We start from the raw sequence: 27,912 nt of genomic DNA, 5'->3' as shown, positions 1-27,912 counted from the left end.
GTGTTTGTGTATGCTCTAGGGATTCCTGAATTGCTAATTTCCAACTTCATTCCTTTATGGTCTGAGAAGCTCCATGGTATGATTCTAATTCTTTTGAATTTGCTGAGACTTGCTTTATAGCCTAGTATGTGGTCAATCCTAGAGAAGGTTCCATGTACTGCTGAGAAGAATGTAAAATCTTTAGCTGTAGGATTGAAAGTTCTGTATATATCTGTTAGATCCATTTGGGCTATAGTGTCGTTTAAATCTACTGTCTCCTTGTTGATCTTCTGTCCTGTTGATCTGTCTATTTCTGAGAGTGGAGTATTGAAGTCCCCCAGTACTATTGTATTGGGATCTAAGTTTACCTTTAAGTCTGTTAACAAATCTTTTAGATAAACCGGTGCCCTGTAGTTAGGTGCATATACATTGATAATTGTTATATCTTCTTGTTGTATTGATCCCTTAATCATTATATAGTGTCCCTCTTTGTCACTCTTAACAGTTTTTGTGGTAAAGTTTATGTTGTCCGATATTAAGATGGCTACGCCCGCTCTTTTCTCATTTCTGTTGGCATGGTATATCTTTTTCCAGCCTTTCACTTTCAGTCTGTATGGATCTTTGTTGGAAAGATGCGTTTCTCGTAAGCAGCAAATAGATGGGTTTTGTTCCTTAACCCAATTAGCCTATTGGTGTCTTTTAACTGGACAGTTCAGGCAATTAACATTCAGTGTGACTAATGATAAGTAGTAACTTTGCCCTGCCATTTGCCAAAGATATTTTCTAATATATGCTTTGAATTCCCTGTGATCTTTTGCTGTGAGGTTTCCTTGCTTTACCTTCTTTCATATTGATGACCGTGTATCTGTGTTTCTGTGTGTAACACATCTTTAAGCATCTTTTGCAGGGCTGGACGAGTGGCAACAAATTCTTTCAATTTCTGTTTGCTATGAAAAGTCTTTATTTCACCTTCATTCACAAATGATAGCTTTGCAGGATATAATATTCTGGGCTGGCTGTTGTTCTCTCTTAGTACCTGGGCTATATCTCGCCATTCCCTCCTAGCTTGTAGGGTTTCTGATGAGAACTCAGCTGTGAGTCTGATTGGAGATCCTCTGAGAGTAATCTGACGTTTCTCTCTTGCACATTTTAGGATCTTTTCTTTCTGTTTCACTGTGGTGAGTTTAATTACAACGTGTCGTGGTGAGGATCTCTTTTGGTCGTGTTTATTAGGGGTTCTGTGAGCTTCCTGTACTAGGATTTCTCCGTCCTTCTCCAAACCTGGGAAATTTTCTGCTAATATCTCACTAAAAAGGCCTTCTAATCCTTTCTCCCTCTCCATGCCTTCAGGAACTCCTAGAACCCGAATGTTGGGTTTTTTAATAGTATCCTGAAGATTCCTGACAATATGTTTTAGATTTCTAATTTCCTCTTCTTTTCTTTGGTCTGACTGTATCCTTTCCTGTTCTCTGTCTTCTAAGTCCGATATTCTCTCTTCTGCTTCACCCATTCTGTTTGTGAATTTGTGAATTTCTGTTTGTGTTTTTCATTTGATCTATTGAATTCTTCACTTCATTATGATTTCTCATCACTATCACAGTTTCCTGTTTTACTAGTTGTTTTGTTTCATTTTGATTCCTCCTTAATATTTCATTTTCGCAAGAAAGATTTTCTACCTTGTCCATTAAGGATTTCTGTAGTTCAAGAATTTGTTTTTGAGAACTTCTTAATGTTCTTATCAATTTTTTGAGATCCGCTTCTTGCATTTCTTCTATCTCATCATCTTCATAATCTTGAATTGGGGTGTCTTTTTCATTTGGGGGCGTCATGGTGACTTCCTTGTTTCTATTATCTCAGTTTTTGCATTTGTTATTTGGCATATTGGAGATATTTGGTTTCTTCACTGTGGTGCTTTTTCTTGTTATACTATGACTCTAGATTAAGTGGACTGTCTGTTTTTGATGGAGCCTTAGAGGCTTGAGATGGGTGTGGCCTGAGAGCTCTGTTTGGTGTGCCAAAGGTGACACTCCCAGGTTAGGCGTGATAGATCTCTCTCTCTCTCTCTTTCTTTCTTTTTTTGATTCAAAAGGGAAGTAATTCCGCACAGCTGAACGAAGTTGGAGGTAGTTAGCAGGCAAATGATATACCCGCAGGAGCCAGAGATCGGAAGCTCTTTCCCAAGGACCACACAGGGAATCTCTTCTGCCCTCAGAGCGGGCTCAAAGTCTCCTTCAGTCTCCCACTGGGTTGCCAAAGTTACGGAATTGTAGCGTCTCTGGAGAGTACTTACACGTGAATTCTGTGAGTTCTCTCCCCCACCGTCTCTTTTTTCACAGTCTCAGTTCAGTAGCACCACAAATTTACTAGGTCCTAATCTCCTGTTAATTCGCCCCGCCCAGAGTCAGGTTTTTCTGCTAGGCTCAGGGCCGGTGCAGACCTGAGGTCGCTCTGCTTATGACGTATGTCCAAGATGGCGCCTGCTCTTTGTCTTGCTTGCCCTTGGGAGGTGAGCGGAGAGAGAGAAACCCGTGTCCATAAGAGTCACCTTTTTTTTTTCTCTCTTTCTCTTTTCCAGTTAGCCTGGTGAACTCGCCCCCCCGGGGGTCGTTCCCTCTAGTCTCCTCTCTCCGCTTGTCTGCTGGTGTCTCGGGCTATTGAGGTTCGGCTCACCTCGCGTTCCAGTGCTGGTGTGTTGAGTCTGCCGCTGGTTTCCCGAACTGTGGGCTCCCACGCTCTCCACGCAGGTCCACTGTGAATCACGTGTTCTGGAAGAGTTTCTTCTGCTGTTTCCTTCCCTACTCTTCCTTGAACCTGCAGTATCTCCACTGTTATTAAACTGTCTCTCCCCGGACTATCAATGTGCTCCCTTCCTATTCTGCCATCTTGCTTATTCTTCCTATCTTTGTAGTCTTATCACCTGAAATACACCTTGCACAAAACTTATACTATCTTTTTAAATGGATGGCTGAATAAAATTTTCAAAATAGCTAACCTCTCACCTAGTAAGGCCCAGGGTCAGTGTTTCAATGGAAGATAAGGAGAAAAGTCTTGAGAACTGGAGCAAAGCAGGGGTTGGCGAGAGCGGGAGAGTCTTTTGGTGTCTCCAGGAGAGAGGGGCCAGCTAGAGCCACAGGTACTTCAGCTGGGACAGGGGGCAGACAGTGGAACTGAAAAGAAAGAAATGAGTTGAAATGGCAATAGAACTCTTGAGAAGACTATTTCCATAGTATTCATTTGGCTATTTTCTCATAGTCCTTTCTCCCACATATATAAAGATTAAAAATATTTTTTTTTCGTTTGAGAGGCAGAGAGACAGTCACAGAGAAAGAACTTCGTTTACTGGATCACTAAAACCATCAACTACTAAACGTCAGTGGCTCAACAGATCAACAGTAAGAGCACACTTGCTGGCCTCCTCCAGGCAGGGTCTCAGGAATGCTGCTGGATATTCTCTACTTGCCTGTTTTCTGCTTTCCCCACTCCATGACATGACATCTATGGACTGCATCCCATGGACTCTCTTGTCTGTGGCTTCTAGTGGATTTTGCCGATGGGAGAAACCCATGGGAGACTGGAAGTATGAGGAGAAGACAGAGTCTTTGTTGTTGCAGCCATGGCTCATTCCTCCATCCATGGCCTCTCTCCCATGGCAACAGCTCTTCCTGGGGGACACATATGCTGAACTGGCCCCTTCTACTTTTATACCTGGTTGTGATATCAACTTTGCCCTCTTCCTAGCCACCATTTTCCATCACCCTTTGTTAGATGCCCTAACATTGCCTGTTCATGTCAGTAGTCCCTTCTTTGCCTTGCCTCTCCTTTGCATATGCCAGCTGTTTCCTGCTGGCCCCTGACTCATCCAGGGATCCATGTTCCTTTCATTTTATGACGCTTCTGCCTTCAATTCAAGCCTCACAAGATTGCTGCCAAAATGGAAGTTGGCCTGTGAGGTCAAGCACTCACACTCAGTCACTAAGACCCATAATAAGACAGCTATTTTTACTCACATTTTTCTGGTTGGAAGTTGTCCCCATCTAAAGGCAAGAGAGGTGGGAAGCTGTCTTTGTCAACCAGATCTATGTTATAGGAAGGGAACATGACTTTTTAGTGAGCAGTCCGCCATTTGAACACACCAGAGATTAAATCAAATGCTCTGATATAGACAGAGGTATCCATAGAATGCTTCAAATAATGTCCGTAGAAAATTGAGCACATAAGATTTCTAGAGGATTTTGAAAATGTTGCAGAAGTTGCATAGTTTTTGAATTTATCAGACCACTTTTCCCCCCATAAAGTGACCAAATTGATTACACCAAAACCCTAGGCAAGATAACTTCAACATAATGCAATATGGAATTCCTGTGTGTGACAAAGCACTGCCAGTTAAGAGTTACAAGATCCTTGTGAGGTCAGAAATGATGTGGGAAGAAGATAGAGGTGATGGTGCTGGGAGCTGGTACATCCCAAGCTGCCATTAGACAGTGACAGAGAGCTAAGTTCCATTCTCTGCACAGCAGCAGAAGTTAAGAGATCTTTGTGGAGGTCCAACCCCTAGAAGAATGTAATTCAAATACGTGAAGGTCTTATAGCAGCTGCCTGGGTCTGGGCCCTAGGAGCTCTTGAAACTATTGAATGAAAGTGTTTCTCAAAGATCAGTCCTCCACAGAGAAGCAAATGCTGGGAGTACGATCCAAGCTGGCTAGAAAAAGGAAAGTGTTTACTCTTCACATCAAGAAATCATTTGATTTTTTCCAGAGGATTCTGCTTTCTTCATTGTGAATGGCATCTTGGAAGGTCCTTTTGGAGACTTATCCTACTAGGTGACCGATCTTAGGTTTCCCATTTATTTTTCCATGAATTATTTCTAAAAGGAGGTACTAGAATATAATTTGAGGGATGCATCAGAAAGTTCTTAATGGAGTCAATCAATTACTGAGAAAGAATGGCTGCACCGTAAGTTCTGTGAAATCTCTTGTCTCTCAATTCAGCACTTGGAGCAGCCTTGATACTCAGGATTTAGGGATCTCTGAAGCCTGGGACAGTTGCACAGGTCATAAAGAATCTACCTTTCCTCTTTCAAGGGTTCCACCACTCCCTTCCATCTTTTAGGGAGACAGTGGGAGAGAAAAGAGTAGAATTTCCATAGAAAGGACCTTGGCCTGGGCCTTAGCTGTCCTGAGTGCTAGTTCTACTTTGCCAGCTATTCATTGTTATTTCGGGTAAGTGAGCAACTTCCTTGTGAGAGGAAGATGGGAGTCAACTGTTCTTTTTTTTTTTTTTTAAAGATTTATTTATTTTACTTGAGAGTCAGAATTATACACAGAGAGATGGAGAGGCAGAGAGATAGAGAGGTTTTCCATCTGCTGGTTCCCTCCACAATTGGCCGCAATGTCTAGAACCACGCTGATCTTAAGCCAGGGGCCAGAAGCTTCTTCTTGGTCTCCCAATTGGCTGCAGGGTCCCAAGGACTTGGGCCAACTTCCAATGCCTTCCCAGGCCACAGCGGAGAGCTAGATCAGATTGGTTCAGCTCTGGCCATTGTGGCCAGTTGGGGAGTGAACCAGTGGATGGAAGACCTCTCTCTCTCTCTGCCTCTCCTCTCTCTGTGTAAATCTGACCTTCAAATAAATAAATAAGTCTTTAAAAAATGAAAAAAGAAAGTAAGGATAGGGTTTAAATCTGATGCAGGCAGTGTTGCTAATTGGCTTTGTAGCGTTTGTCCAGGGAATGGCAGAACAAGAGGCACTTCTCCCAGGAGGAGAGGTACTGTTTGTTCGGGTAGTTATATTTCATAATGCAGGATCTCCTGGGGCAGAGACTGACACTAATGTTATTTATTCTCCCTTCACAATCCAAAGTGTCCCATTCTTCTAGGCCAAAGCTATGTTTTTCTTTTCCACCTGATTTTAATACAGATAATATCTATTTTAGTAGCCTCCAGGAATCTTGCCTATTAAGGAGAAAGAGAGAGAAAGGAGGGCTACACTCAAAACTCGTAGGGTTACATATTTTCAAGCTACATTTGTATGGAGTCATGGATGCAGTAAAACTAAGGTCTAGATCACAGTCCCATTCGTGGGGGGCCTGCAATTCATCTGTGATAGTGTAGTTATTCCTGTTGAAGACTCCTAGGCCAAGGGGGCCCTTCAGGGACTGTCCCATCCCTGGTGCTCTCTGAAAACAAGAGTCCGGATTTGTAGCATCTGCTGATTCCTGTGGTGTAAACAGTCTTCCCATGGCTAATTTGAAGGTGTCAACTCGCAGCCCTGAATGTGGAATTGGGAGGTGTACAGAGAGGGCTCTGGGTTTCAGCAAGCGCTGATGAGCTGCACCGCAACCTTTCGGAGGTCCTAGAGACCAGCTGCTGAGGAACGCAGAGATGCTGTGCCCTTATTCGTGACGATACTTAAAGGAGTGAAAGAAGAGGGGCACCTCCAGGGAGGATACTTCAGGGGAACACGGGATCTGAATACAAAGGGCAAGGCCCAGCCAATGTGGACATGAAAGCATCTTAGGCCATGGGTGACTGGAAACCAGCTGTCTAGAAGCGATGTCTGTCTCCATCGTCCATGTGAACGTATCTGACATATGATGAAGGTGGTGTCCCCGTCTGTGGGAAGGGAGGTGTACATATACATATGAACACATACTGTGTCCATTTATACTATGTTACTTTTATTTATCAGCATATATTTTATAAAGAATTATGCATGGGCCAGCATGGTGGGATAGCAAGTCACGCTGCCGCCTGAAATGCTGGCATCCCTTATGGGCACCGGTTTGATTCCTGGCTGCTCCACTTCTGATCAGCTCTCTGCTGTGGCCTTGGAAAGCAGTATAGGATGGCCCACGTGTTTGGACTCCTGCACCCACGTGGGAGACCTGAAAGAAGCTCCTGGCTCCTGGTTTCGGATTGGCACAACTGCAGCTGTTGCAGCCAACTGGGGAGTGAACCAGCGGATGGAAGACCTCTCTCTCTCTCTCTCTCTCTCTCTCTCTCTCTCTCTCCGTATGCTTCTCCTTCTCTCTTTGTGTAATTCTGATTTCAAGAAAATTAATAAATAAATCTTTAAAAAATTATTCAGTATAAATTATTATATATGGCTCACAGTCTCTGTTTTCTCCAGCATTTGAAAACTTAATCTGATTAATATTGAGTAACTCATATCACTCTTGGGTTTTACTTTTGCACCCTTTTTCTCCACGTGGGGCCATCTACTTCCTCTGAAGACATGGTCATGGCCATAGCCTAAGACTGGGTCTCAGACCAGAGCTCAGCCTCTGTCCTATCTTCACTAATGTGAATCTTATACGGCTGAGCCTGGTGTTGGCTGCTCTGCCTACAGCCTCTACCCACGATGTTCCTGGCTGAGAGAACTGCTCTGTGCACTCTGCCTCAGGGACTCCACCATGGTTGGAGCATGCACTCTCTCTTGACTTGAGTCAGCTTCCTTGCAGTTGGCACCTGGTGTGGGCTGTTGATCCTTGGCCTCTGCTAAGGACACCCTTGACCCCAGCCATGGTGAGCCTTTGGCAGCCCTGTTTGATGGTCAGTGACTTTACACACGTCTCCCAAAGGCTGACGGAAAGAGTCCAGCTCTCTTTCTTCACTCCATCAGGAACCACTCTTAAGCTCAATACTGTCCTTTGTTCTCTCTGGTGGCTGTCCCAAGTGTCCCCAGTTACCACATGCACGAATCCTTGGGCAGTTTGCCCTTCACAGACTTCTGTGAGCCTTTACAGGCCACAGATGGAAGATTTTCAATTCCAGCCTCCTGTGGTCTCACCTGGGCTGCTCGGATCTCTTGACTGGGGCTTGAAATCCAGTTCTCCCAGCTTGATCATTAGAAGTCAAAGTGCATAACTCTTGAAATGTGCAGCAGTTAAAATATCCAAAGGACTTGGATGTTAGATGAAAAAAAAATCATTTTGCTTATTTGTCTGTTTTGGGATCTTCCTTTTCGTGATGCATTAAGCCAATGTGAACTTTAGATGTTTACTTCAAAAAAGTGAAGCTTAGGAATCACATAGTGGGTACCACTGTGGCATAGTAGGTGAAGCATCCGCCTGTAGTGCCGGCATCCCATATGGGCACCAGTTTGCGTCCTGGCTGCTCCACTTCCCATCCAGCCATCTGCTATGGCCTGAGAAAGCAGTAGAAGATGGCCCAGGCACTTGGGCCCCTGCACCCATGTGGGAGACCTGGAAGATGCTTGTGTCTCCTGGCTCTGGATTGGCCCAGTGTTAGTCATTGTGGCCATCTGGGGAGTGAACCAGCAGATGGCAGACCTCTCTGTCTCTGTTTCTTCGTCTCTCTGACTCTCTCTCTCTCTCCCTCTCTCTGCCTCTGCCTCTCTGCAACTCTTTCAAATAAAAAAGAAGCCCTCTGTGAGCAATGTGCCCACAGTAGTTCAGACAATCCGGATGGAGTGAGCAGTGGAGGACACGCCCCTTTCCGTCTCTGCAGTGGTCAGTGGGGATCTTAAGATGGCCTGGAGTTCCCATAAGTGGGTTTCAGATTGGGTAGGGAGAAAGGAAGAGCAGCAATAAAAAATAATAGGCATTTCAAGGGAGCCACGAATAAACCGAGGGCAGATCACACTCCTGGAGTGCAGTCCTGGGCAGAGCAGCAGCTGGGTAGGAAGTTGAAGGGCGTGGGCTGGAGACAGTTCAGCCTTTACTCACTCTGCTGGGTTCACCATTATCCTCCATGCAGGGAGGCACTGAAGGATGTTGAGCAGAGGAGAGACATAATTAGAGCAGGTTTCCCTGGCTTCATTAAATTTTAAAGGGAAATTTATCTCTCGATATTTAGATGGATGCTGCGCCGATCCGAATCCAGGAGCCAGGTGCTTCTTCCTGATCTCCCACGTGGGTGCAGGGGCCCGAGCACTTGGGCCATCCTCCACTGCCTTCCTGGGCCACAGCAGAGAGCTGGACTGGAAGGGGAGCAACCGGGCCTGGACCCGGTGCACATATGGGATGCCGGCACCAGACGTAGGATTAACCAAGTAACGGAACAGGCCCCCAGATAAGGATTTTAAGTCAGCTATGATAACTGTGCTTGGTGAGGTAAAGGGAAATTCTTGCAGTGCATGAAGTATGAGAGCCGTGGGTTAAGCTGCCTCCTGAGACACCCACATTGCACATTGGAGTGCTGGTGTTAGTCCTGAGTGTTCTATTCTTCTGATCTAGCTTCCTACAACAATGTGGGAGACCCAGACAAACCTCTGGGCCCATGCTTTTGGCCTGGCCTAGCCACGATTGTTGTGGCCATTTGAGTAGTGAACCAGTGGCTGGAGGATCTCCGTCTCTCCCTCTCCCTCCCTCCCTCCCTCCCTATTCTCTCTGTAACCCTGCCTTTCAAAAAAAAACAATAGATCTTAAAAAAATAAATAAAAGAGCTCAGATGTTGTTTTCCCTCATCTTTGACGAATTCTGCTACATTTGGAGGATATAATCCCTGTGGCCCTGGCAAACTATACTATTATCCTGGGAGTGGCAGCAGCACTGGGTACAAGATGTAGCTGCAGAAATCTGAGGGGCTGCCTTCTGGTAAGACCGCGAGAATAGCATGGAGCGCGGAGTAGTCCCGGATGGTTCTGAGACAGGCCATGCCCTATCCCTGACAGCTCAAAGCTGAGAATAGGAGACTCTTTGTTGGGTTTCTTCGGGGTCAAGTGGAGATTACACTTAGAACAGGAAGAAATCTTTCTGTGGGAACGAGGTGAAGGAAACGACCTTGGTGGGGAAAGGGAGGTGGCGCCCGTGTGACTGGTAATGCAGTAGTATCATGATCTGACTGAGTTGTCAAAGCAGTGAGAAAGGGGATTTTCCCCCTTTCTTTCAACTTCAGGTCTGCAGTGGTCTCTTTTAGTTCTTTCCATGGACATGTACAGGTGAAAGAGTACTGCTGACTATTAGTAAAATTTAGAAGCTTAGAGGCAACTTTATACACTGCTTTCTCTGCTCTCTTCACTGACACATCTTGTGAGCTTTCACTTGTATTGAACTAAAACATGACTCAGCGGTTCCTTTGTACTCTGCCATGTGAACAGACCATACTTGATGAAGCAGGTCCCTACTGTGTGCATTTACTTTGTTTCATTTTTACTAGGATGAACAAACACTGCACTGAATATCCTTATACATCAGGTTTGTGTGGGTCTTCTTTTGCTTCCATCAGATAAATAATTTGAAGTAAAACCACATGATCAAAGGGTACGCACATTTTTCATGGTTCTGATATGTACAACATACTTCAATAAATTCACAGGAAACTGTATTATAAATTTGTAGATTGTGAGGACACTATGAATATATTGCATATGTAATACACAACAAAATAAACTCTTTAATTCTGGTTTTCCACAGATTTTTGAAATACGTTTGCTTTCCTGGGATGTGTTCTTACTACTTCAAATTTACACTCCAGCAGGAGATTTTGAGAGGGTCCAAAGGGGAAGACAGGGAGACAGGGATCCAGGATGAGCTGACCTGAATTGAGAGATTGAAAGGGATCAGGTAAGAAAGAACAGGGGATGGAGCCTCAGGGAAGAATCGGGATGTGAGCCTGGACTGGGGATAAAGGCGTGAGACTGAGCAGAGGACAGTGCGTCATCTCGAGGCGCAGCTTTGAGAAAATGATGCACATGAAAAATGTTCGTCCAACCATACAGGCTTTGCAAAATTTTTCTAAAGTAGCTTTTTGTATCATCTCCCATCACTGATGAAGACACTGAGGCACAGAAATTAAGTGACTTTCTTACAACCACACTAAAATAGTGGCAGAACACAGTGCAAAGTGATGTCTCTAGTTCAGATCTCTTGATTTTCCGCTCAGCTTTTTTATAGCCCTAAGGAAAGAGCTTGGCCTGGTGTAAGCTTTTATACACTCTGAGTTGAAATAGGATGCCCTTTCTCACTTTGATGTGAGGGACACGCCTGCAAGTGGGGTTGATGGGAGAATGGTTGGGGCTGACCTTCGACAACCAAGACAGGGACAGTTTAGCTGACATGAAGACTCTTCTAAACCCCAAACCCACGATGATGTCACACGTTGTTGCCAAGTGTACCAGAGATTATTATGAGGCTCTCTTCACAAGGGCTCTCAGTTCCTAGTCCAGATCCATAAATTGCACATGAGCAGGAGGCTCGCTGATTGAGAGATGACAATTAAGTAGCAAGTAGTGGCAAGCTGAGTCCACTGGGATGAGGCTCACAAGCCCTCGGGTGCCACTCTATCACGGTGCCTCATCACAACTTGTATCATTTCAACACTGGCCATTTCCCCAGCACTCAGCTTGTTAGAATGGCCAGCAGAAAGAAATGCTTGGTCCTAGGATTTCTTGCATTTTTGTGGGCTGAGTGGGGCACTGAAGGCCAAGAAGAGGAGGAACAGACCTGCAGGTTGCTGGGCAAGTTTGACTTGAATGGGTATGTAGACGCCCAAAACCACTCAGTGATCATTGGAGGCCTGTTTCCAATTCACTCCAGGACCATCCCAGCAAACGAGTCTATTTTGGAGCCAGTATCAGCGAAGTGTGAAGGGTAAGCCTCTCGCAGTCTTCTCTCTATAGCAAAAGCAGGGGCGGGGCGCAGCAGTGGGTGTGATGGACAGTGTCTGCTCCAGGATCCCTGACTATCTGTTTGACTCAGGATAGACAGTTCTTGTTTCTGGGCCTCAGTTTCTGCAAGGTGAACATTCTAGGATTGCTTACAAATTGGAACAGGTTACTCTCCAGTGGGTGTTTGCCCACTTAGGCATCTCAGACAAAAAGGAGCACGTTTTGTATAATACGGAACATTGCTCCTCTGAGAGGGGTCAACATCTCCTGAGAGCCTGCTAGAATGTGGAATCCTGGGCTGCCTCTAGACCTGCTGTGTCAGAATCTGCGTTTTGACAGCCTGCCTGGTGATTCAGGCACGCAGTGAGGGCTGAGAAGCACTGAAGCAGAATTAGGAAAGCACTGTTATAGTTTTATTGCTGGTTGTTATAAACTAAGCTCACCTCAAGTGAGAATGCAGCATGTGGGAACAATGATTGACTTCTGACCTAAAATTAATGGCAAGGTTCCTTCAGTTGCTGAAGGCTTCCTCCCCGCATCCTCTCACCTCCAAGCTACCAGTCCTTAAGGTCCAAATAGTCTCTAAAGAAGGATTCTGGGGTGAATGTCTTCAATATTAACAATCAAATTATGGCAGAAAGATGTTATTTGAGTTAGTATATATGAATTTTTTGTACTGCTACCCTAAGTATCTTCGTGTGTTTTAAAGTTATAATTAATGTACAGAAGAAAATAAGAGAAGAGAAAGGAGACTCATATGGCCCCTGGGATTGCAATAGAAGGGAAAATACGTAGGGGTTATTGGGTGTCTTGTTTGGATAGAAAATTAGGAATATAAGAAAGTTTTTAAGGAATTATGTCATTTATTTGAAAGAGTTACAGAGAGAAGTAGAGACAGAGAGAAGTCTTCCATCCACTGGTTCACTTCCCAATTGTCCGCAATGGCCAGAGCTACGCCGATACGAAGCCAGGAGCTAGGAGTTCTTCCAGGGCTCCCACACGGGTGCAGGGACCCAAGGACTTGGCCCATCTTCTACTGCTTTCCCAGGTTATAGCAGAGAGATGGATCAGAAGAGGAGTGGCCGGGACTAGAGCCGGAGCCCACTTGGGATCCCGGCACATCAGGCCAGGGCGTTAACCCGATGTGCCACAGCAACAACCCGGATGAATATAAGAATGTTTTTGTGAAAGGAGATAATCAGCAGTTTGAAATGCTCACAGTAAATGAAATATACAGAGGGCAAGAAGACTTCCCAAAAAGCTTCTTCCCATCCCAAATCAGTCAACAATGAAGATCATTCACTGTTGAGTCTTAAACTTGGATAGTTTTAGGAAAAATTAATGATCTCAGACAAGGGAGGTGCCCTCTGATGTTTGGGAAAAAGCCAGTCTTACCAACCCCAACAAAGAGCTGCTTTTCCTCCCAAAGACCTGCCGCATGCTCATGCCTGACAAAAGCTATTTCTTTTCAGGTTTAACTTCCGGGGATTCCGCTGGATGAAAACCATGATACACACAATCAAAGAGATTAATGAAAGAAAGGACATTTTGCCCAATTCTACTCTGGGTTATCAGATCTTTGACACCTGTTTCAGCATCTCCAAAGCAACGGAATCGGCATTGGTACTACTCACAGGGCAGGAAGAAAACAGGCCCAATTTTCTAAACAGTACTGGGGCATACTTGGCAGGAATTGTTGGATCAGGTGGATCGTCCCTATCAGTTGCTGTTTCAAGAATTCTGGGGTTGTATTATTTATCTCAGGTATGGTGGAGTATTGTGTTGGGGGCTAACTTAAGAAGAAACACACACTTGGTCTGTGTTAAGTTGCAGCAAATAGCAAGATGCCAGGTGAGGCTGCATTAAGTTGCAGGGAGGAATGATGCTGCTGTCTCTAATTATGTAGCATCAGGCAAGTGTATATTGAAGCCTGCTGAGAGGTGACTTGAGACTCTTCCATATCCGCTGGGATCCAGGTTTAATTTTTGGCTTGAGGTTGTGACCCAGTGATTTGTATGTTTCCATCTCACTGTGCACAGTTCTCTGTAGCACAGTGGCTGATTGATGGATGGTATTGGGAACTCATTTTGATTGTTGTCTATGTTAGCACTTATTATTCAGACCCTTTTTGTTCATGCACTGACATGTACAGTGGGTCTCGGACTTTCACAGGATGGCTAGAGTCTAGAGATGCTAACTTTTCCAGTTACTTAAATTTGGAGACAATAACACATTGAAACACAAGAAAAGATGATATTAAGAAGAACAGGTTATTAAGAAAAGGTAAACAGAGCTCTGTAAGCATTTCTAAGGATGGGCCCTTGAAGGATTCATAGTGAGGACTTATTCATGTGAAGGATGATTAAGCTTACTGAAGTTACTGAAGGCATGGGAGAATTTGAAATACTTGTAAAATATAGTGTTAAATAATATTCTTTGTAATGCTGCAAATACAAATTAGGAGCAACAGAAGGAGGAGTAGGGATGGGAGACACCGCTTCCAGCTTTGGTGTGGGCATCCTGCAGCTCAGACAGCTGCTGCTGCTGTGAGCCGTGAGCTCTGTCTCCCACCAAATACCCACTGTGGTCCAGGCATAATCTAGAAAGCTCTAGATCAATCTTCTTGTTCAAGTCCTTGCAATGCATCTGAGAAAAAGGTAAAAGACATGTATACGAGAGACGCTTTCATGTTGATTATCTCATCGACTAAATGAGCAGCCTAAAAATGTGTGTCTATCATTACCCTGATTTCCCTCACAGAGAAAGGGAGGTTCAGGGGAGCTAAGTGGTTTGCCTGAGATCTCCCACTGATCGGTTACGTAGCTGTGAGTAGAAACCAGGATCTCTGCTTCTGAAACCAGATTCTTTCCTAAGATGTTGCTTCTTGCATGATTCCACAGGAGAATGTAGACTTGGTCAATGGAGTAAAAATAGGACAAGCAGTAAAGGAAACAGAGGATAGTAATATTCTGGCTCATTCCTGAGGGAGTTGCCAGTCACAGAGAAGTGGAATCAGAACACAGAAGGTTTTCCAGGAGATGAGAATGGGATGTGATAAGTAAGAGTGTGACGTGTGTTTTCACTGTAGCGTCAGTTAGATTGAGAGGAAGATAGATACAACGTAGGTAAGATAGCTAGAAATTCCCAGTCACACAAGACATTCTTAAGTTCTCACAGAAGGAAAGTACATACAAGAATTATTAAGCAATTTAAGAAAAAATTTATTCTATATTTATCTACAGAATATCAATAAAATGAGGGCTTGTGAGAAATTTGTTGGAGATCATGACTTGTTGGAGGAGGATTAGCCTATTGAGCCACGGCGCTGGCCCTAAGTGTTGCTTTTTATCACCTTTTTCAAGCTCAGTCTAAGGATCTGCAAACCAGAAATCCTGGCAGAGAGATATAAAGAAAGAGAAGAGGAGAGGAAGACAGAAAGTGGTGGAGATTGAAAAAGGGCGAGGAATAGAAGAGAAAGAAGAGGGAGAGGAAGAAAAGAAGAAAGACAAAGAGGAGTTGGAGGATAAAGAAGATAGAGGAGGAGGACGAGAGAGAGAGAAAGAGAAAGACACACACATGTGCACAGACACCCACTCCCCCCACACACATACACACATGCATGGAGAAAAAGAGAGATGAGACACTAGGCTTGCCAAATGGCCTGTGAGTCCATTCACTTTGCCATCTCTATGATAAGATGTTGGATCTGAGGAAGACCTTAGATGTCTTGACTTACTCACTCTGACTCGGATGAGCACAGAGGAATGGGGAGGAGACTGTGCTAGGATCCCTTCTGTGGAAAGTAGTACATTGAATGTTACATCTTAATAATTGGCTTTTCTCTTGGGATAGGGTGGGAAAAGGATGGCTGGAAAGGTGCAGAGTGTTCTCTCCAACAGTCCTTACTTGGGAGAAGGGAGAGGAATCTTAGGCTTTTCATCTATGCATAGATACATGAGTTCCTTCCTTCTCCAATCAGTATATTCTGAAATTGTATAATTTAAGATTTGCTATTGCTCTCTAATAATTACATGATTATTTTCAATTGTAGGTGGGCTATGCCTCTACCTGCACAGTTCTTAGTGACAAACGCCAGTTTCCATCTTACATTCGCACCATAGCCAGTGATAAGTTCCAGTCTGAGGCCATGGTAAAACTTATCCAGCACTTTGGCTGGGTCTGGATAGGCACTATAGCAGCTGATGATGATTATGGAAAATATGGAGTGAAGATTTTTAAGGAGAAATTGGAGAGTGTCAACCTCTGCATTGCATTCTCCGAGATCCTGCCCAAAGTCTATTCCAAGGAGAAAATGCAAAAAGTTGTTGACGCTGTAAGGACCTCCACTGCGAAAGTCATTGTGCTTTATACATCCGACATTGACCTCAGTCCTTTTGTGCTGGAAATGGTTTACCATAACATAACTGACAGGACATGGATAGCAAGTGAAGCGTGGATTACCTCAGCCTCCATTGCAAAACCCGAATATTTCCCATATTTTGGTGGGAGTATTGGGTTTGCAGTACCAAGAAGTGATATACCAGGATTAAAGGAATTTCTTTACGACATACATCCCAGTAGGGATCCGAATGATGTCCTGACCATTGAATTCTGGCAAACAGCTTTTAACTGCACCTGGCCCAATAGCAGTGTCCCGTACAATACTGACCACAGGGTGAACATGACCGGTAAGGAAGACCGATTACATGCCATGTCTGATAGATTCTGTACCGGAGAGGAGAAGTTGGAGGATCTTAAAAATACCTACCTGGATGTGTCTCAGCTCCGAATTACAAACAATGTCAGACAAGCTGTGTACGCGATGGCCTATGCCCTGGATCGTCTGAGCAGATGTGAAGAGAAAGGGTGGCCATTCTTTGGAAAATACAAGTGTTCAAATTTACCTAACTTTGAGCCTTGGCAGGTAAGTAGTTGGTTTTACCCCATGGAAATGATCAGAATTCTCACTCTTAAAAATATTAATTTGCTTTTGTACTTAATAGACACAATTTCATCATGCACTGACCAATAATTAGGCCTTGCATGTGAGTCCTAAATGGGTATTTTAAATTTTCTTTTGTTAACAGAGTTGTTATTAGGTTTGTTGTTAAGGATAGGAATCCCCCTCCTGCCCCCCATGCCAAAACCAAACCAAAACAAAACAAACACAAAAAGCAGTGCTTTTAAAATTAGCGGTTTTTCCTTTTGTGTAGATTAAATTTCAAGAAAAGCATTCTAGGACTGAGAGGGTGACTTAGGGACCCAGGTTTCTTCTGTCTTGTCATTTTCCTACTCATAGTATTGGGGCTTCACCTTTAGTCATCATGTCCACATTCTAACCGGCGGGAAGGGCAAGGGGCAAAGTGGCCATGTTGCCTGCCGTGGGAGGATCATCTGGGAAATTACAGACAACTCTTCTCCTAGCTGTCAGCCGGGGTTACTCATGTGGTCCTATCTGACCTCAAGGGAAACTGGAAGGCGCAGTCTATGCGCAGCGTGGGCGTGGACACCAGGAGCTGAAGACTGTGGGCACCTCTCTTGGAGCTTGGCTCCACATCTTCTGTCTCAGTGTGGTGCCCCAGCATCTTGTGTAGGGACAAGGGAGCCAGAGTGCTCTCGCTGAGATACAGACTAACCAGATGCTCCTCTGGGGCTATCCTTCTGTGCCTTCCCTCTTAGGTCTAAAGGAGAAAGCATGCCCACCATGGTCTGCACGGTCGGCTCTCCATGACACAGGCCCTGTCCATCTCTCTGAGTTCATCTCTTTTTTCATAACCCTTTCTCTCCATCATTTCTTGTAATATTATATAGGTTATCATGGCCCACATGATAACTTATATAGTTTCATGGTGTTTGGAGCCATTGATTGCACACTGGGGCCGTTGCTGTGTTGTAGCAGAAAAAAACCACTGCCCACAGTGCCAGCATCCCATATGGGCGCTGGTTCGAGTCCTGGTGTTTCCATTTCTGGTCTTTCCCAAACTCCCTACTAATGTGCTTGAAAAAGCAGTGGAAGGTGGCCCAAGTGCTTGGACCTCTGCACCCTTGTGGGAGACCCAGAAGAAGCCTTAGCTCCTGGCTTCTGATCATCTCAGCTCTGGCCATTGTGGCCATTTGGGGAGTGAACCAGCAGACGGAAGACCTCTCTCTCTCTCTCTCTCTCTCTCTCTCTGCCTTTGTAACTCTGTCTTTCCAATAAATAAATACACCTTTAAAGAAATTGATTGCACATTGAGTTAAATTTTGTGTCTCCTTAGTCTCCAATCTGTAATAGTTTTCCTTTTCTTTCCTTGTTTTTCATGACCTTGATGTTTTTGATAAGACTAGTCAGCTATTTTTAGAATGTCTTTGGAACTTGTCTCATGATTAGGTTGAGGTTATGTATTTCTGGCCAGAATGTCAAAGAAGCTACATTGTGTCTCTTTCTACGCCTCTTATCAGGAAGTATGTGATATGATTATCTCATTGTAGCTGATTTTGTCTTTGGTCAGTTAAAGTGGTGTTTCTATGTGTTTCTTCTGTGAAGTTACTGTATTATCTTCAGAGTTAATAATTTATTTATGAGACAGTATTTTCCATTCTGAAAGTGTTCTGTTTCTCATCATTCACCAACACATTTTAGCATCTATTATTGATGCTCTTGCCTGAAACAACTACTACTGTATGGAAAAAAAGATTTTTTTTATTTCTCTCATTATTTCTACATTATTGGGTGAAATTCTCCTCCTCCACTGATTTATTTATATCGATATGGACTCATGGGTATTTATTTCTAGTCTGAGTAATAATCCATAACTTTTGGTATTTAGTTTGCTGCTCACAATTGTCCAGATTTGACCATTAGGAGCCATTTGAGTTGGCTTCTCTTTCCTTCTGGCCAGTCCTTACCCTTCCTGAGAGCTTCCTGACTTTCTGGCTCATCTTGTGTTTGTCTGCCCCAGATCTGGAGTCAGCTGTTTATTATAAGGGTCCCTTTTCCATTTTCTCAAGGATAGAATTTAGAAACCAAAATTTGAGTGGTATGTATATCCATTGGTACTAAGGAAATTGTGTTAAAAGGGACTGAGAAATTAAGTTGCTTTTTAAATACCCTAGGGGAGATCCTTCATTTTAAAATCATCTGAATAATTTTTTTTGTTAAAAATCAATACCCTTTTGTATGTGAAATTGCCACCTGCCAATTTATTATTTGAATATTGCAGTTTTATATATTAAATTTTCTCAGTGCGCTACAATTATGTGTCAGGATTGCAGGGAGAAAGGTCTTTGGGGAGAGTCAATAGACCGCATAGTATCAAGGTGAATGTGGATTAGTCACTAATGGAGGTCATTCTCTTTGATATACTCCTCACTTATCAGAAAATCAAAACTGAAAAGCAAAACTTCATAATAGAGAGGGTTAGCATGGTCAGTTAAGAAAGCACCTTAAATGTATAAAAATAAATTTTTAGTTTTATTTAAAACCAAAATTATAATCAAGTTTTTACTCATTCTTCCTAGATAATGTCAGTAGTAGATTTAAGTCAGAACACAAACACACATATACATACATATACATTTAATATACATTTATATACATTAAATCTATTCAGTAGTTTACTGGACATTTATAAATTATGTTGCCATATCTAGGTGGAAGGGAATTGTGTCCTACCATCCAGTGATTACATACTGATGGAAGTATGGGCAAGTTGTTCTAGGGAATGACAGGGAGTGGAAGCCTTTGGACATTTCCTTACTTGACTTTTCTGAGGATGAGAAAAGAAAACACGAGTTCCTCTCATTGGAGTTGGCAATGAAAGTGATGCTTGTGAGCTCTGATGCCTGTTTCTTTGGATTGAAAAGCGCAGATAATAAGAGGAAGAGGGAGAGATGAAAGGGCAGGGACGCAGATCGATCCTAGCGGGGAAAGGTAGTTGTAATAATTCTGACCTCGGCGTGCTCACTTGTTAAGGCTTTCAGGTCTACTGCCTTCATCCCTTTGAGAGAGGCAGAGCAGACGTGATTGTTCCCTTTCTCCAGACCAGGAGTTAATGCTCACTTGGTGTATACTTTTCTCAAGGTCATGACATTTGAGAGAATCAAAGATATGATTCCAGGTTATCACACACCTTAATTCAGGCTCTGTTCACTAAATTGTGTGCCTTTCTGGTTTGTGCAGGGTTAGGGAGTGGATGAGGCCCGCTGGTTGGGAAACGGAAGCCCAGAGTGGGTGGGACTGACTGAGATCAGGAATATATCCCTGTGCAAATTGTTTTGTTTGATTTGAAACACAGCACTATCTTAGCACAGCTAAGATTGAGGCAAGATTAAACAGGTATTATTTTATCAAAGCATCCAGGTTGTTGTCATTTCCATCCATTGTTGATACCCTTGGCCATGGCTTTTTCTGTCCTCATCCTTGTCCTTGAAGCATGAATGGAACTTCAGGATGCAGAGCAGTGAATTCCTTGGCACGTGTTAATCCCTTGGTTTAGAATCTCCTTGCCCCAAGTATTTGTCAGGCCAATATTCCTGCTAAGCTCCTGAAATCAGCTCATTTGGTCACTTCCTGTGGGGATTGTTTCCAGTTTTCCTAAAGTTATTAGTTAGCCTCTCCATCACTCATACACTTTCAACATTCTTCCCATAATAGCAACATAGAAGACATTGAGGTTTCCAGTTGGTACCTGTTTATCTAGACTATCCATTGGTCTCTTGTCAGGGCACGGGATGGCCCTATTGATCTTCCTGTCTCAGGCACCTTATCACAGGGAAGGGAGAAATGGTGGTGAAGGGTGTGCTGGTGTCTGTCAATGAAGAAATCTAGGAAGGGAGTCAGTCTGCGTCCTGGTGCAGCAGGTAAAGCTCCTGCCTGTGAAGCCAGCATCCCACATGGGCACCAGTTCATTTTTGTTGGTCTGGGCTGCTCTACTTCCAGTCCAGCTCCCTGCTAATGGCCTCTAAAAGCAGCGGAAGACAGCCCAGGTATTTGGGCGCCTGCTACCCTTGTGGGTACCTGGAAGAAGCTCCTGGCTCCTGGCTCCTGGCTTTGGCCTGGCCCAGCACTGGCTGCTTGACCAGCAGGGATGGAACCTGAGAATGGCAGTTCTCTCTCTCTCTCTTTCCCCCTCCCTTTCTCCCTCCCTCTCTGCCTTTCGAATTAATAATCTTAAAAAAAGGAAAAAGAAATCCAGGATAAAAGTAAAAATATTCTCTCTTCCCCTGACATAGAAATATTGGGAACTATTTGGCATCACTATGCTTTGTGTAAACCAGTACTATCCAGTAGAAATCCAGAAGCCTCATGGATAAATAGAAATTTTCTTGTAGTCATATTAAAAAACCAAGGTCACCATATGATATTAATTTTAACAATTTATCCCAGTGTATGTAAGGTAATATTTTAACATGTAATCATAATTGTGATAATATAAAATGTGAAATTATTAATAAGATAGTTTGCATTTTTTGAATTATGCTTTCCTAATCTAGTGTGTACTTTATACTTAGAGTGTATTTCAACTTGGTTGATCACCTTGCAGGTTCTAGTTGCCACAAGGTAGAGGTTGTTGTACCAGATATCAAAGGTATACAGGAAGAGAAGAAAAAAATCCCATTTCCTGAATTAGATAATTTTGAAATTATTTTCTTTCTAAGATTCTATTTTCTAAACAATTACATTTTTACAAATTGCTTTTTTCTGCCACCCCCTTGCTTTCTAGCTCATGTTCTTTATACAGAGAGTTAAGTTTACAACCCACGATGGAAGGAAAATTCATGTTGATAGAAATGGAGACGTGACTGGATACTATGATCTTCTAAATTGGCAATTAGATGATAATGGAGATATTGCCTTCGTGAAGGTTGGAGAATACATATTCACACAGTCTAAGTTTGAATTCATGATCAGAAAGAATTCAACAATATTTTGGAATACCGAATCCTCAAAGGTTAGTCACCCTGGTATCTTATTTTGTTTATATGTAGAGAGAATTGCATTTCTATATTGTTTTAGGACTTGTGGAATCTAAACATCTAAAATTTGCCATTCCAAGCCAATTCTCCTAAGAATGCAGGTACTTCAAAAAAAAAATCCTGGAAAAATGGAACCAAAGTAATGTTCATTTTGGAGCTAATTATTTTGAAGTCTATGCATAGTTTTTTTCAGAATGTGCATTTTCCACACTTTTTTGAAGACCTCTTATATGGTACATACCTTTTCTATACATAGTTTCAGAGCTCTTATTTTTAGAGTCTTTTTTTGGTTATTACTTTAAACATTAATTTCATTATTTTGTTTTTCTTTTTCATGTACTCCATTTGCACTTATGTTTGATATCATTTACCCATCTTCCATGTCATCCATGTTCTAGTTCTACCCTTTTCTTGATCTCATTCTTATTTTCTTGGTTGTTTTCTTGCTTTCATTCAGTGACCATTACTAAATTCTCACTCAAATATATTGACTTTCAAAATAGCTATATTTATTTATTTATTGCTCAGAAGCCTTTTGTTTAAGGTATTCAAACTTCATGCATTTCATAAATACAACTTCAGGAACACAGTGATTCTTTCCACACTTACCTACCTTTCTACCCACACTCCCACCCTTTGTCTTCCTCCCTCTGCTATTTCCATTCTTATATTTTACTAAGATCTATTTTCAATTAACTTTATACACATAATATTAACTCTATGCTAAATAAAGTGTTGAAAAAATAATATGAAAAAAAGAACTGTTCTTCAACAGTGGAGACAAGGGCTGTTCAAAGTCATTACATCTCAAAGTATGAATTTCACTTCTATAAATTACCTTTTGGTGCTTTGTTAGTTACCACAGATCAGGGAGAACATATAGTATTTGTTCTTTTGGGAGTGGCTTATTTCACTAAGTATGATGTTATCCAGTTTTATCCACTTTGTTTCAACTGATAGGATTCATTTTTTTTACCTCTGTGTAGTATTCCATGGTGTACATGTTTCATAATTTCTTTATTCAGTCTTCAGTTGACAAAGATTTGTGTTGATTCTTTATCTTAGCTATTGAGAATTGAGCTGCAATAAACATGGGGGTACAGATAACTCTTTCAAATGCTGATTTCATTTCTTTCGGTAAATCCAAGGAGTGGAATGGCTGGGTCATATTGTAGGTCTCTATTCAGATTTCAGAGATATTTCCATACTGTCTTCCACAGTGGCTGTACCAAGTTTACATTCCCACAAACAGTGGCTGTACCAGTTTACATCCAACCAACAGTGGATTGGGGTACCTTTTTTCCCACATCCTTGCCAGCATTTTTTGTTTGTTGATTTCTTTTGAAAGCCATTCTAACTGGCGTGAGGTGAAACTCATTGTGGTTTGGATTTGCATTATTTTCACAGCTGGTGATCCTGAGAATTTTTTCATGTGTCTGTTGGCCATTTGGATTTCCTCTGGAAAAATGCCTATTTAAGTCCTTTGTCATTACTTCACTGGGTTGTTTGTTTCCTCGATGTTGAATTTCTCGAGCTCTTAGTATATTATGGATATTAGTCCTTTATCAGTTGCATAGTTTGCAAATAATTTCTCCAATTTTGTCAGTTGCCCCTTGACTTTGCTGAGTGTTTCTTTTGCAATGCAGAAGCTTCCCAATTTGATGTGATCCCATTTGTCAATTTTGGCTTTGATTGCCTATGCCTCTGGGGTCTTTTACAAGAACTCTTTGCCTATGCCATGTCTTGCAGGGTTTCTGCAAAGTTTTCTAATTATGTGATGGTTTCAGGTTGGAGATTTTCCCTTTTGATCCATTTTGAGTAAATTTTTGTGTTAGGTGCAAGGTAAGGTCTTGTTTCATACAATGCATGCAGAGATCCAGTTTTGCAAGCAGCATTTGTTGCAGTGACTGCCTTGCTCCAGGGATTGATTTTAGCTCCTTTGTCAAGATATGTTGGTTGAAGATGTGTGGGTTGATTTCTCAAATTTCTATTTTGTTACATTGGGCTATCCATCTGTTTTTGTGTCAGTCCCAGGCTGTTTTTATTATAATTTCCCTGTAGTACATCTTGAAATCTGGTATTGTGATGCTTCCGGCTCTGTTTTTATTGTATAAGATTGCTTTAGCTATTTGGGGTCTGCTGTGTTTCCTTATGAATTTCAGCATAGGTTGTTCTGTATCTGAGAAGAATGTCCTTGGTATTTTGATTGGTATCACATTAAATCTGTAAATTGCTTTTGGTGGTAGGGATATATTGATGATATTGATCCTTCCAATCCACTAACATGAACATTTTTCTATTTCTTAGTGTCATCTTCTATTTATTTCTTTAATGTTGTGTAATTCTCTTTGTAGAGATCTTTGACATCTTTGGTAAAATTTTTACCAATGTATTTGAATTTTTTGTAGCTATTGTGAATGGGATTGATCTAGAAATTCTTTCTTATCTGTGGCATTGTCTGCATATACAAAGGCTATTGATTTTTATGTGTTGATTTTATATCCTGCCACTTTTCCAAACTCTTTTATGAGTTCTAATAGCCTCTTAGAGGTGTCTTTTGGATCACCTACATGCAGAATCATATCATCTGCAAAGAAGGGTAGTTTGACTTCCTCTTTCCCAATCTGTATCCCTGTGATTTCTGTTTCTTGCCTAATGGGTCTGATTAAAACCACCAAGGCTATAAGGGATAGCAATGATGAAAGTGGGTATTGTTCTCTGGCTTCAGATCCTAGGGGAAATACTGCAAGCTTTTCCCCATTAAATAAGATACTGGCTTTGGGTTTGTCATAAATTGCCTTGATTGTGTTGAGGAATGTTCCTTCTATACACACTTTGCTTAAGGTTTTCATCATGAAAGAATGTTTTATTTTATCAAATGCTTTCTCTGCATCTATTGAGAAAGTCACACAGCTTTTGTTTTTAAGTTTGTTAATGTGATGTGTCATATTGATTGATTTGCAAATGTTGAACCATCCCCTCATATCAGAGATGAATTCTACTTGTCTGGGTAAATGCTCTTTCTGATGTTTTTTGGGTTCAATTGGCTAGTATTTTGTTGAGAATTGTTGTGTCTATGTTCATCAGGGAAACTGGTCTTGTAGTTCTCTTTCTCTGTTGTATCTCTTTCCAGTTTAGGAATTAAGGTGATGCTGGCTTCAAAGAAGGAGTTTGAAATGATTCCCTCCTTTTTCAATTGTTTTGAATGGTTTAAGAAGAATTGGAGTTAGTTCTTCTTTATTTTATTATTTTTTTTGACAGGCAGAGTTAGACAGTGTGAGAGAGAGACAGAGAGAAAGGTCTTCCTTTTTCTGTGGGTTCACCCCCCAAGTGGCCACTACAGTCGGCACGTTGCGGCTTTGGCTGAACTGAAGCCTGGAGCCAGGTGCTTCCTCCTAGTCTCCCATGTGGGTGCAGGGCCCAAGGACCTCTGGCGCCCCAACCAGGACTAGAACCCTGGGTGCTGGCGCTGCAAGTGGAGGATTAGCCTAATGAGCCGCGGCACCAGCCTAGTTCCTCTTCAAGTGTGTGGTAGAATTCTGCTGTGAAGCCATGCAGTCTTGGGCTTTTCTTTGTTGGGAGAGTCTTTATTATTGATTCAGTTTCCATCTTGGTTATTGGAATGTTTAGGTTTTCCATGTCTTCATGGCCCAGTTTTGGTAAGTTGCTTTGTCCAGGAATGCATTTCTTCTAGGTTTTCTGATTTGTTGACAAACAGCTCTTTGTAGCAGTTCCTGATGATTCATTTTATTTCTGTGGTATCTGTTGTTATAGTTACTTTCTCATCTCTAATTTTATTGATTTGTGTCTTCTCCCTCTTTTCTTTCTTTGTTTCTTTCTTTCTTTGTTTCTTTTTTTTTCTGGTTAGTTTGGCTGATGGTGTGTCACTTGTTTATTTTTTTCAAAGAAAAGGCTCTTCCTTTTGCTGATCTTTTATATGCTTTTTTTGTTTCAATTTTGTTCATTTCTTATCTAATTTTAATTATTTCTTTTCTCCTACTAGTTTAGGTTTTAGTTTCCAGTTGTTTTTCTAGGTCTTGAGATGCATTGATGATGTACTTGGTGCCTTTCCATTTTCTTGAGGTAGGCACCAATTGCTATAAACTTTCCTTTTAACACTGCTTTTGCTGTATCCCTTTAGGTTTGATATGTTGTGTTGTTGTTTTCATTCATTTCAGGAAAATTTTTTTTATTTCTCTTTTGATTTCTTTTATGACCCACTGTTCGTTCTGGAGCATATTGTTCAGTCTCCATGTGTTTGCGTATGTTGTAGAGATTCTTCAGCTTTTGTTTTCCAGATTCATTCCATTGTGGTCAGAGAAGATGCATGATTTCAATTGTTTTGAATTTGCTGATACTTGCTTTATGGCCTTGCATATGGTCTATCCTAGAGAAACTTCCATGTACTGGTGAGAAGAATATGTAATCTGCAACTGTGGGATGAAATGTTCTGTAGAAATCTGTAAGGTCCATTTGGTTTACAGTATCAGTTAAATTTGTTGTTTCCTTGCTGATTTTCATTCTGGTTGATCTGTCCATTGCTGAAAGTGAGGTATTTGGAGGCGGTGGCAAGATGGTGGAATAGGAAGGGAGCACACTGATAGTCCGGGGAGAGACAGCTTAATAAAAGTGGTGATACTGCAGGTTCAAGGAAAAGCAGGGGAAGAAACAGCAGAGGAAACTCTTCCGGCACTAGTGATTCACAGTGGACCTGCGTGGAGAGCATGGGAGCCCACAGTTGGGGACACCAGTGGCAGACTCAACACACCAGTGCTAGAACGAGAGGTGAGCCGAACCTCAGTAGCCTGAGACACTGGCAGGCAAGTGGAAAGTGGAGATTAAAGGGATCGACCCTGTGGCGAAAAGTTCACCAGGCTAACTAGAAGAGAGAGAGAGAGAGAGAAAAAAAAGTGACTGATACAACAGACACGAGTTTCTCTCTCTCCGCTCACCTCTCAAAGTTGAGCAAGACAAAGAGCAGGCGCCATCTTGGACATACGTCAGAAGCAGGGCAACCTCAGGTCTGCACTGGCCCTGAGCCTAGCAGAAAAACCTGACTCTGGGGGGGTAGTGGTGGTGAATTAACAGGAGATTAGAACTTAGTGAATGTGTGGTGCTACTGATCTGAGACTATGAAAAAAGAGATGGTGCGGGAGAGAACTCACAGAATTCACGTGAGTACTCTCCAGAGACGCTACAATTCGGTAACCTTGGCAACCCAGTGGGAGATTACAGGAGAATTTCAGCCCACACTGAGGACAGGACAGATTCCCTGTGTGGTCCTTGGGAAAGAACTTCCTGTCTCTGGCTCCTGTGGGTATATCATTCGCCTGCTAACTACCTCCAATTCCGTGCAGCTGTGCAGAATTACTTCCCTTTTGAGTCAAAAAAGAAAGAAAGAAAGAGAGATTAACCATGCCTAACCTGGAAGTGTCACCTTTGGCACACCTTTAACCCTAAGGAACCAAACAGAGCTCTCAGGCCACACCCATCTCAAGCCTTTAAGGCTCCATCAAAAGCAGACAGTCCACTTAATCTAGAGTCATAGTATAAAAAGAAAAAACACCACAATGAAGAAACAAAAGAATATCTCCAATATGCCTAAGAACAAATGCAAAAACTGAGGTAATAAGAACAAGGAAGACACTATGACGCCCCCAAATGAAAAAGACACCCCAATTCAAGATTATGAAGATGATGAGATAGAAGATATGCAAGAAGCGGATCTCAAAAAATTGATAAGAACATTAAGAAGTTCTCAAAAACAAATTCTTGAACCACAGAAATCCTTAATGGACAAGATAGAAAATCTTTCTTGCGAAAGTGAAATATTAAGGAGGAATCAAAATGAAATGAAACAACTAGTAGAACATGAAACTGTGATAGTGACGAGAAATCATACTGAAATGAAGAATTCAATAGATCAAATGACAAACACATTAGGGAGCCTTAAAAACAGAATGGGTGAAGCAGAAGAGAGAATATCGGACTTAGAAGACAGAGAACAGGAAAGGATACAGTCAAACCAAAGAAAAGAAGAGGAAATTAGAAATTTAAAAAATATTGTTGGGAATCTACAGGATACTATTAGAAAACCCAACATTCGGGTTCTAGGAGTTCCTGAAAGGCATGGAGAAAGGATTAGAAGGCCTTTTTAGTGAGATATTAGCAGAAAATTTCCCAGGTTTGGAGAAGGACAGAGACATCCTAGTACAGGAAGCTCATAGAACCCCTAATAAACACGACCAAAAGAGATCCTCACCACGACACGTTGTAACTAAACTCTCCACAGTGAAACATAAAGAAAAGATCCTAAAATGTGCAAGAGAGAAACGTCAGATTACTCTCAGAGGATCTCCAATCAGACTCACAGCAGATTTCTCATCAGAAACCCTACAAGCTAGGAGGG

At 42.2% G+C, this 27,912-nt stretch overlaps 1 protein-coding gene across 1 annotated transcript in view; it reads left to right on the top strand.

Moving 5' to 3' along the window:
• The first annotated feature begins 10,828 nt into the window (after window positions 1-10,828).
• Window positions 10,829-27,912, top strand: part of LOC100344493 (vomeronasal type-2 receptor 1) — a 35,348-nt gene continuing 18,264 nt past the window's right edge. The window contains exons 1-4 of the mRNA XM_070072608.1: window positions 10,829-11,529; window positions 13,019-13,310; window positions 15,598-16,470; window positions 21,251-21,478. Coding sequence (XP_069928709.1) covers window positions 11,291-11,529; window positions 13,019-13,310; window positions 15,598-16,470; window positions 21,251-21,478 — 1,632 coding nt within the window. The 5' untranslated portion in view covers window positions 10,829-11,290. The remainder of the gene's footprint in view (window positions 11,530-13,018; window positions 13,311-15,597; window positions 16,471-21,250; window positions 21,479-27,912) is intronic.

Source organism: Oryctolagus cuniculus, chromosome 4 (assembly GCF_964237555.1).
Source record: "Oryctolagus cuniculus chromosome 4, mOryCun1.1, whole genome shotgun sequence".
In the NCBI taxonomy this organism is placed as follows: domain Eukaryota; kingdom Metazoa; phylum Chordata; class Mammalia; order Lagomorpha; family Leporidae; genus Oryctolagus; species Oryctolagus cuniculus.
Note: the sequence above shows the minus strand (reverse complement) of the source record. Positions and strands in the feature narration are given on the sequence as shown.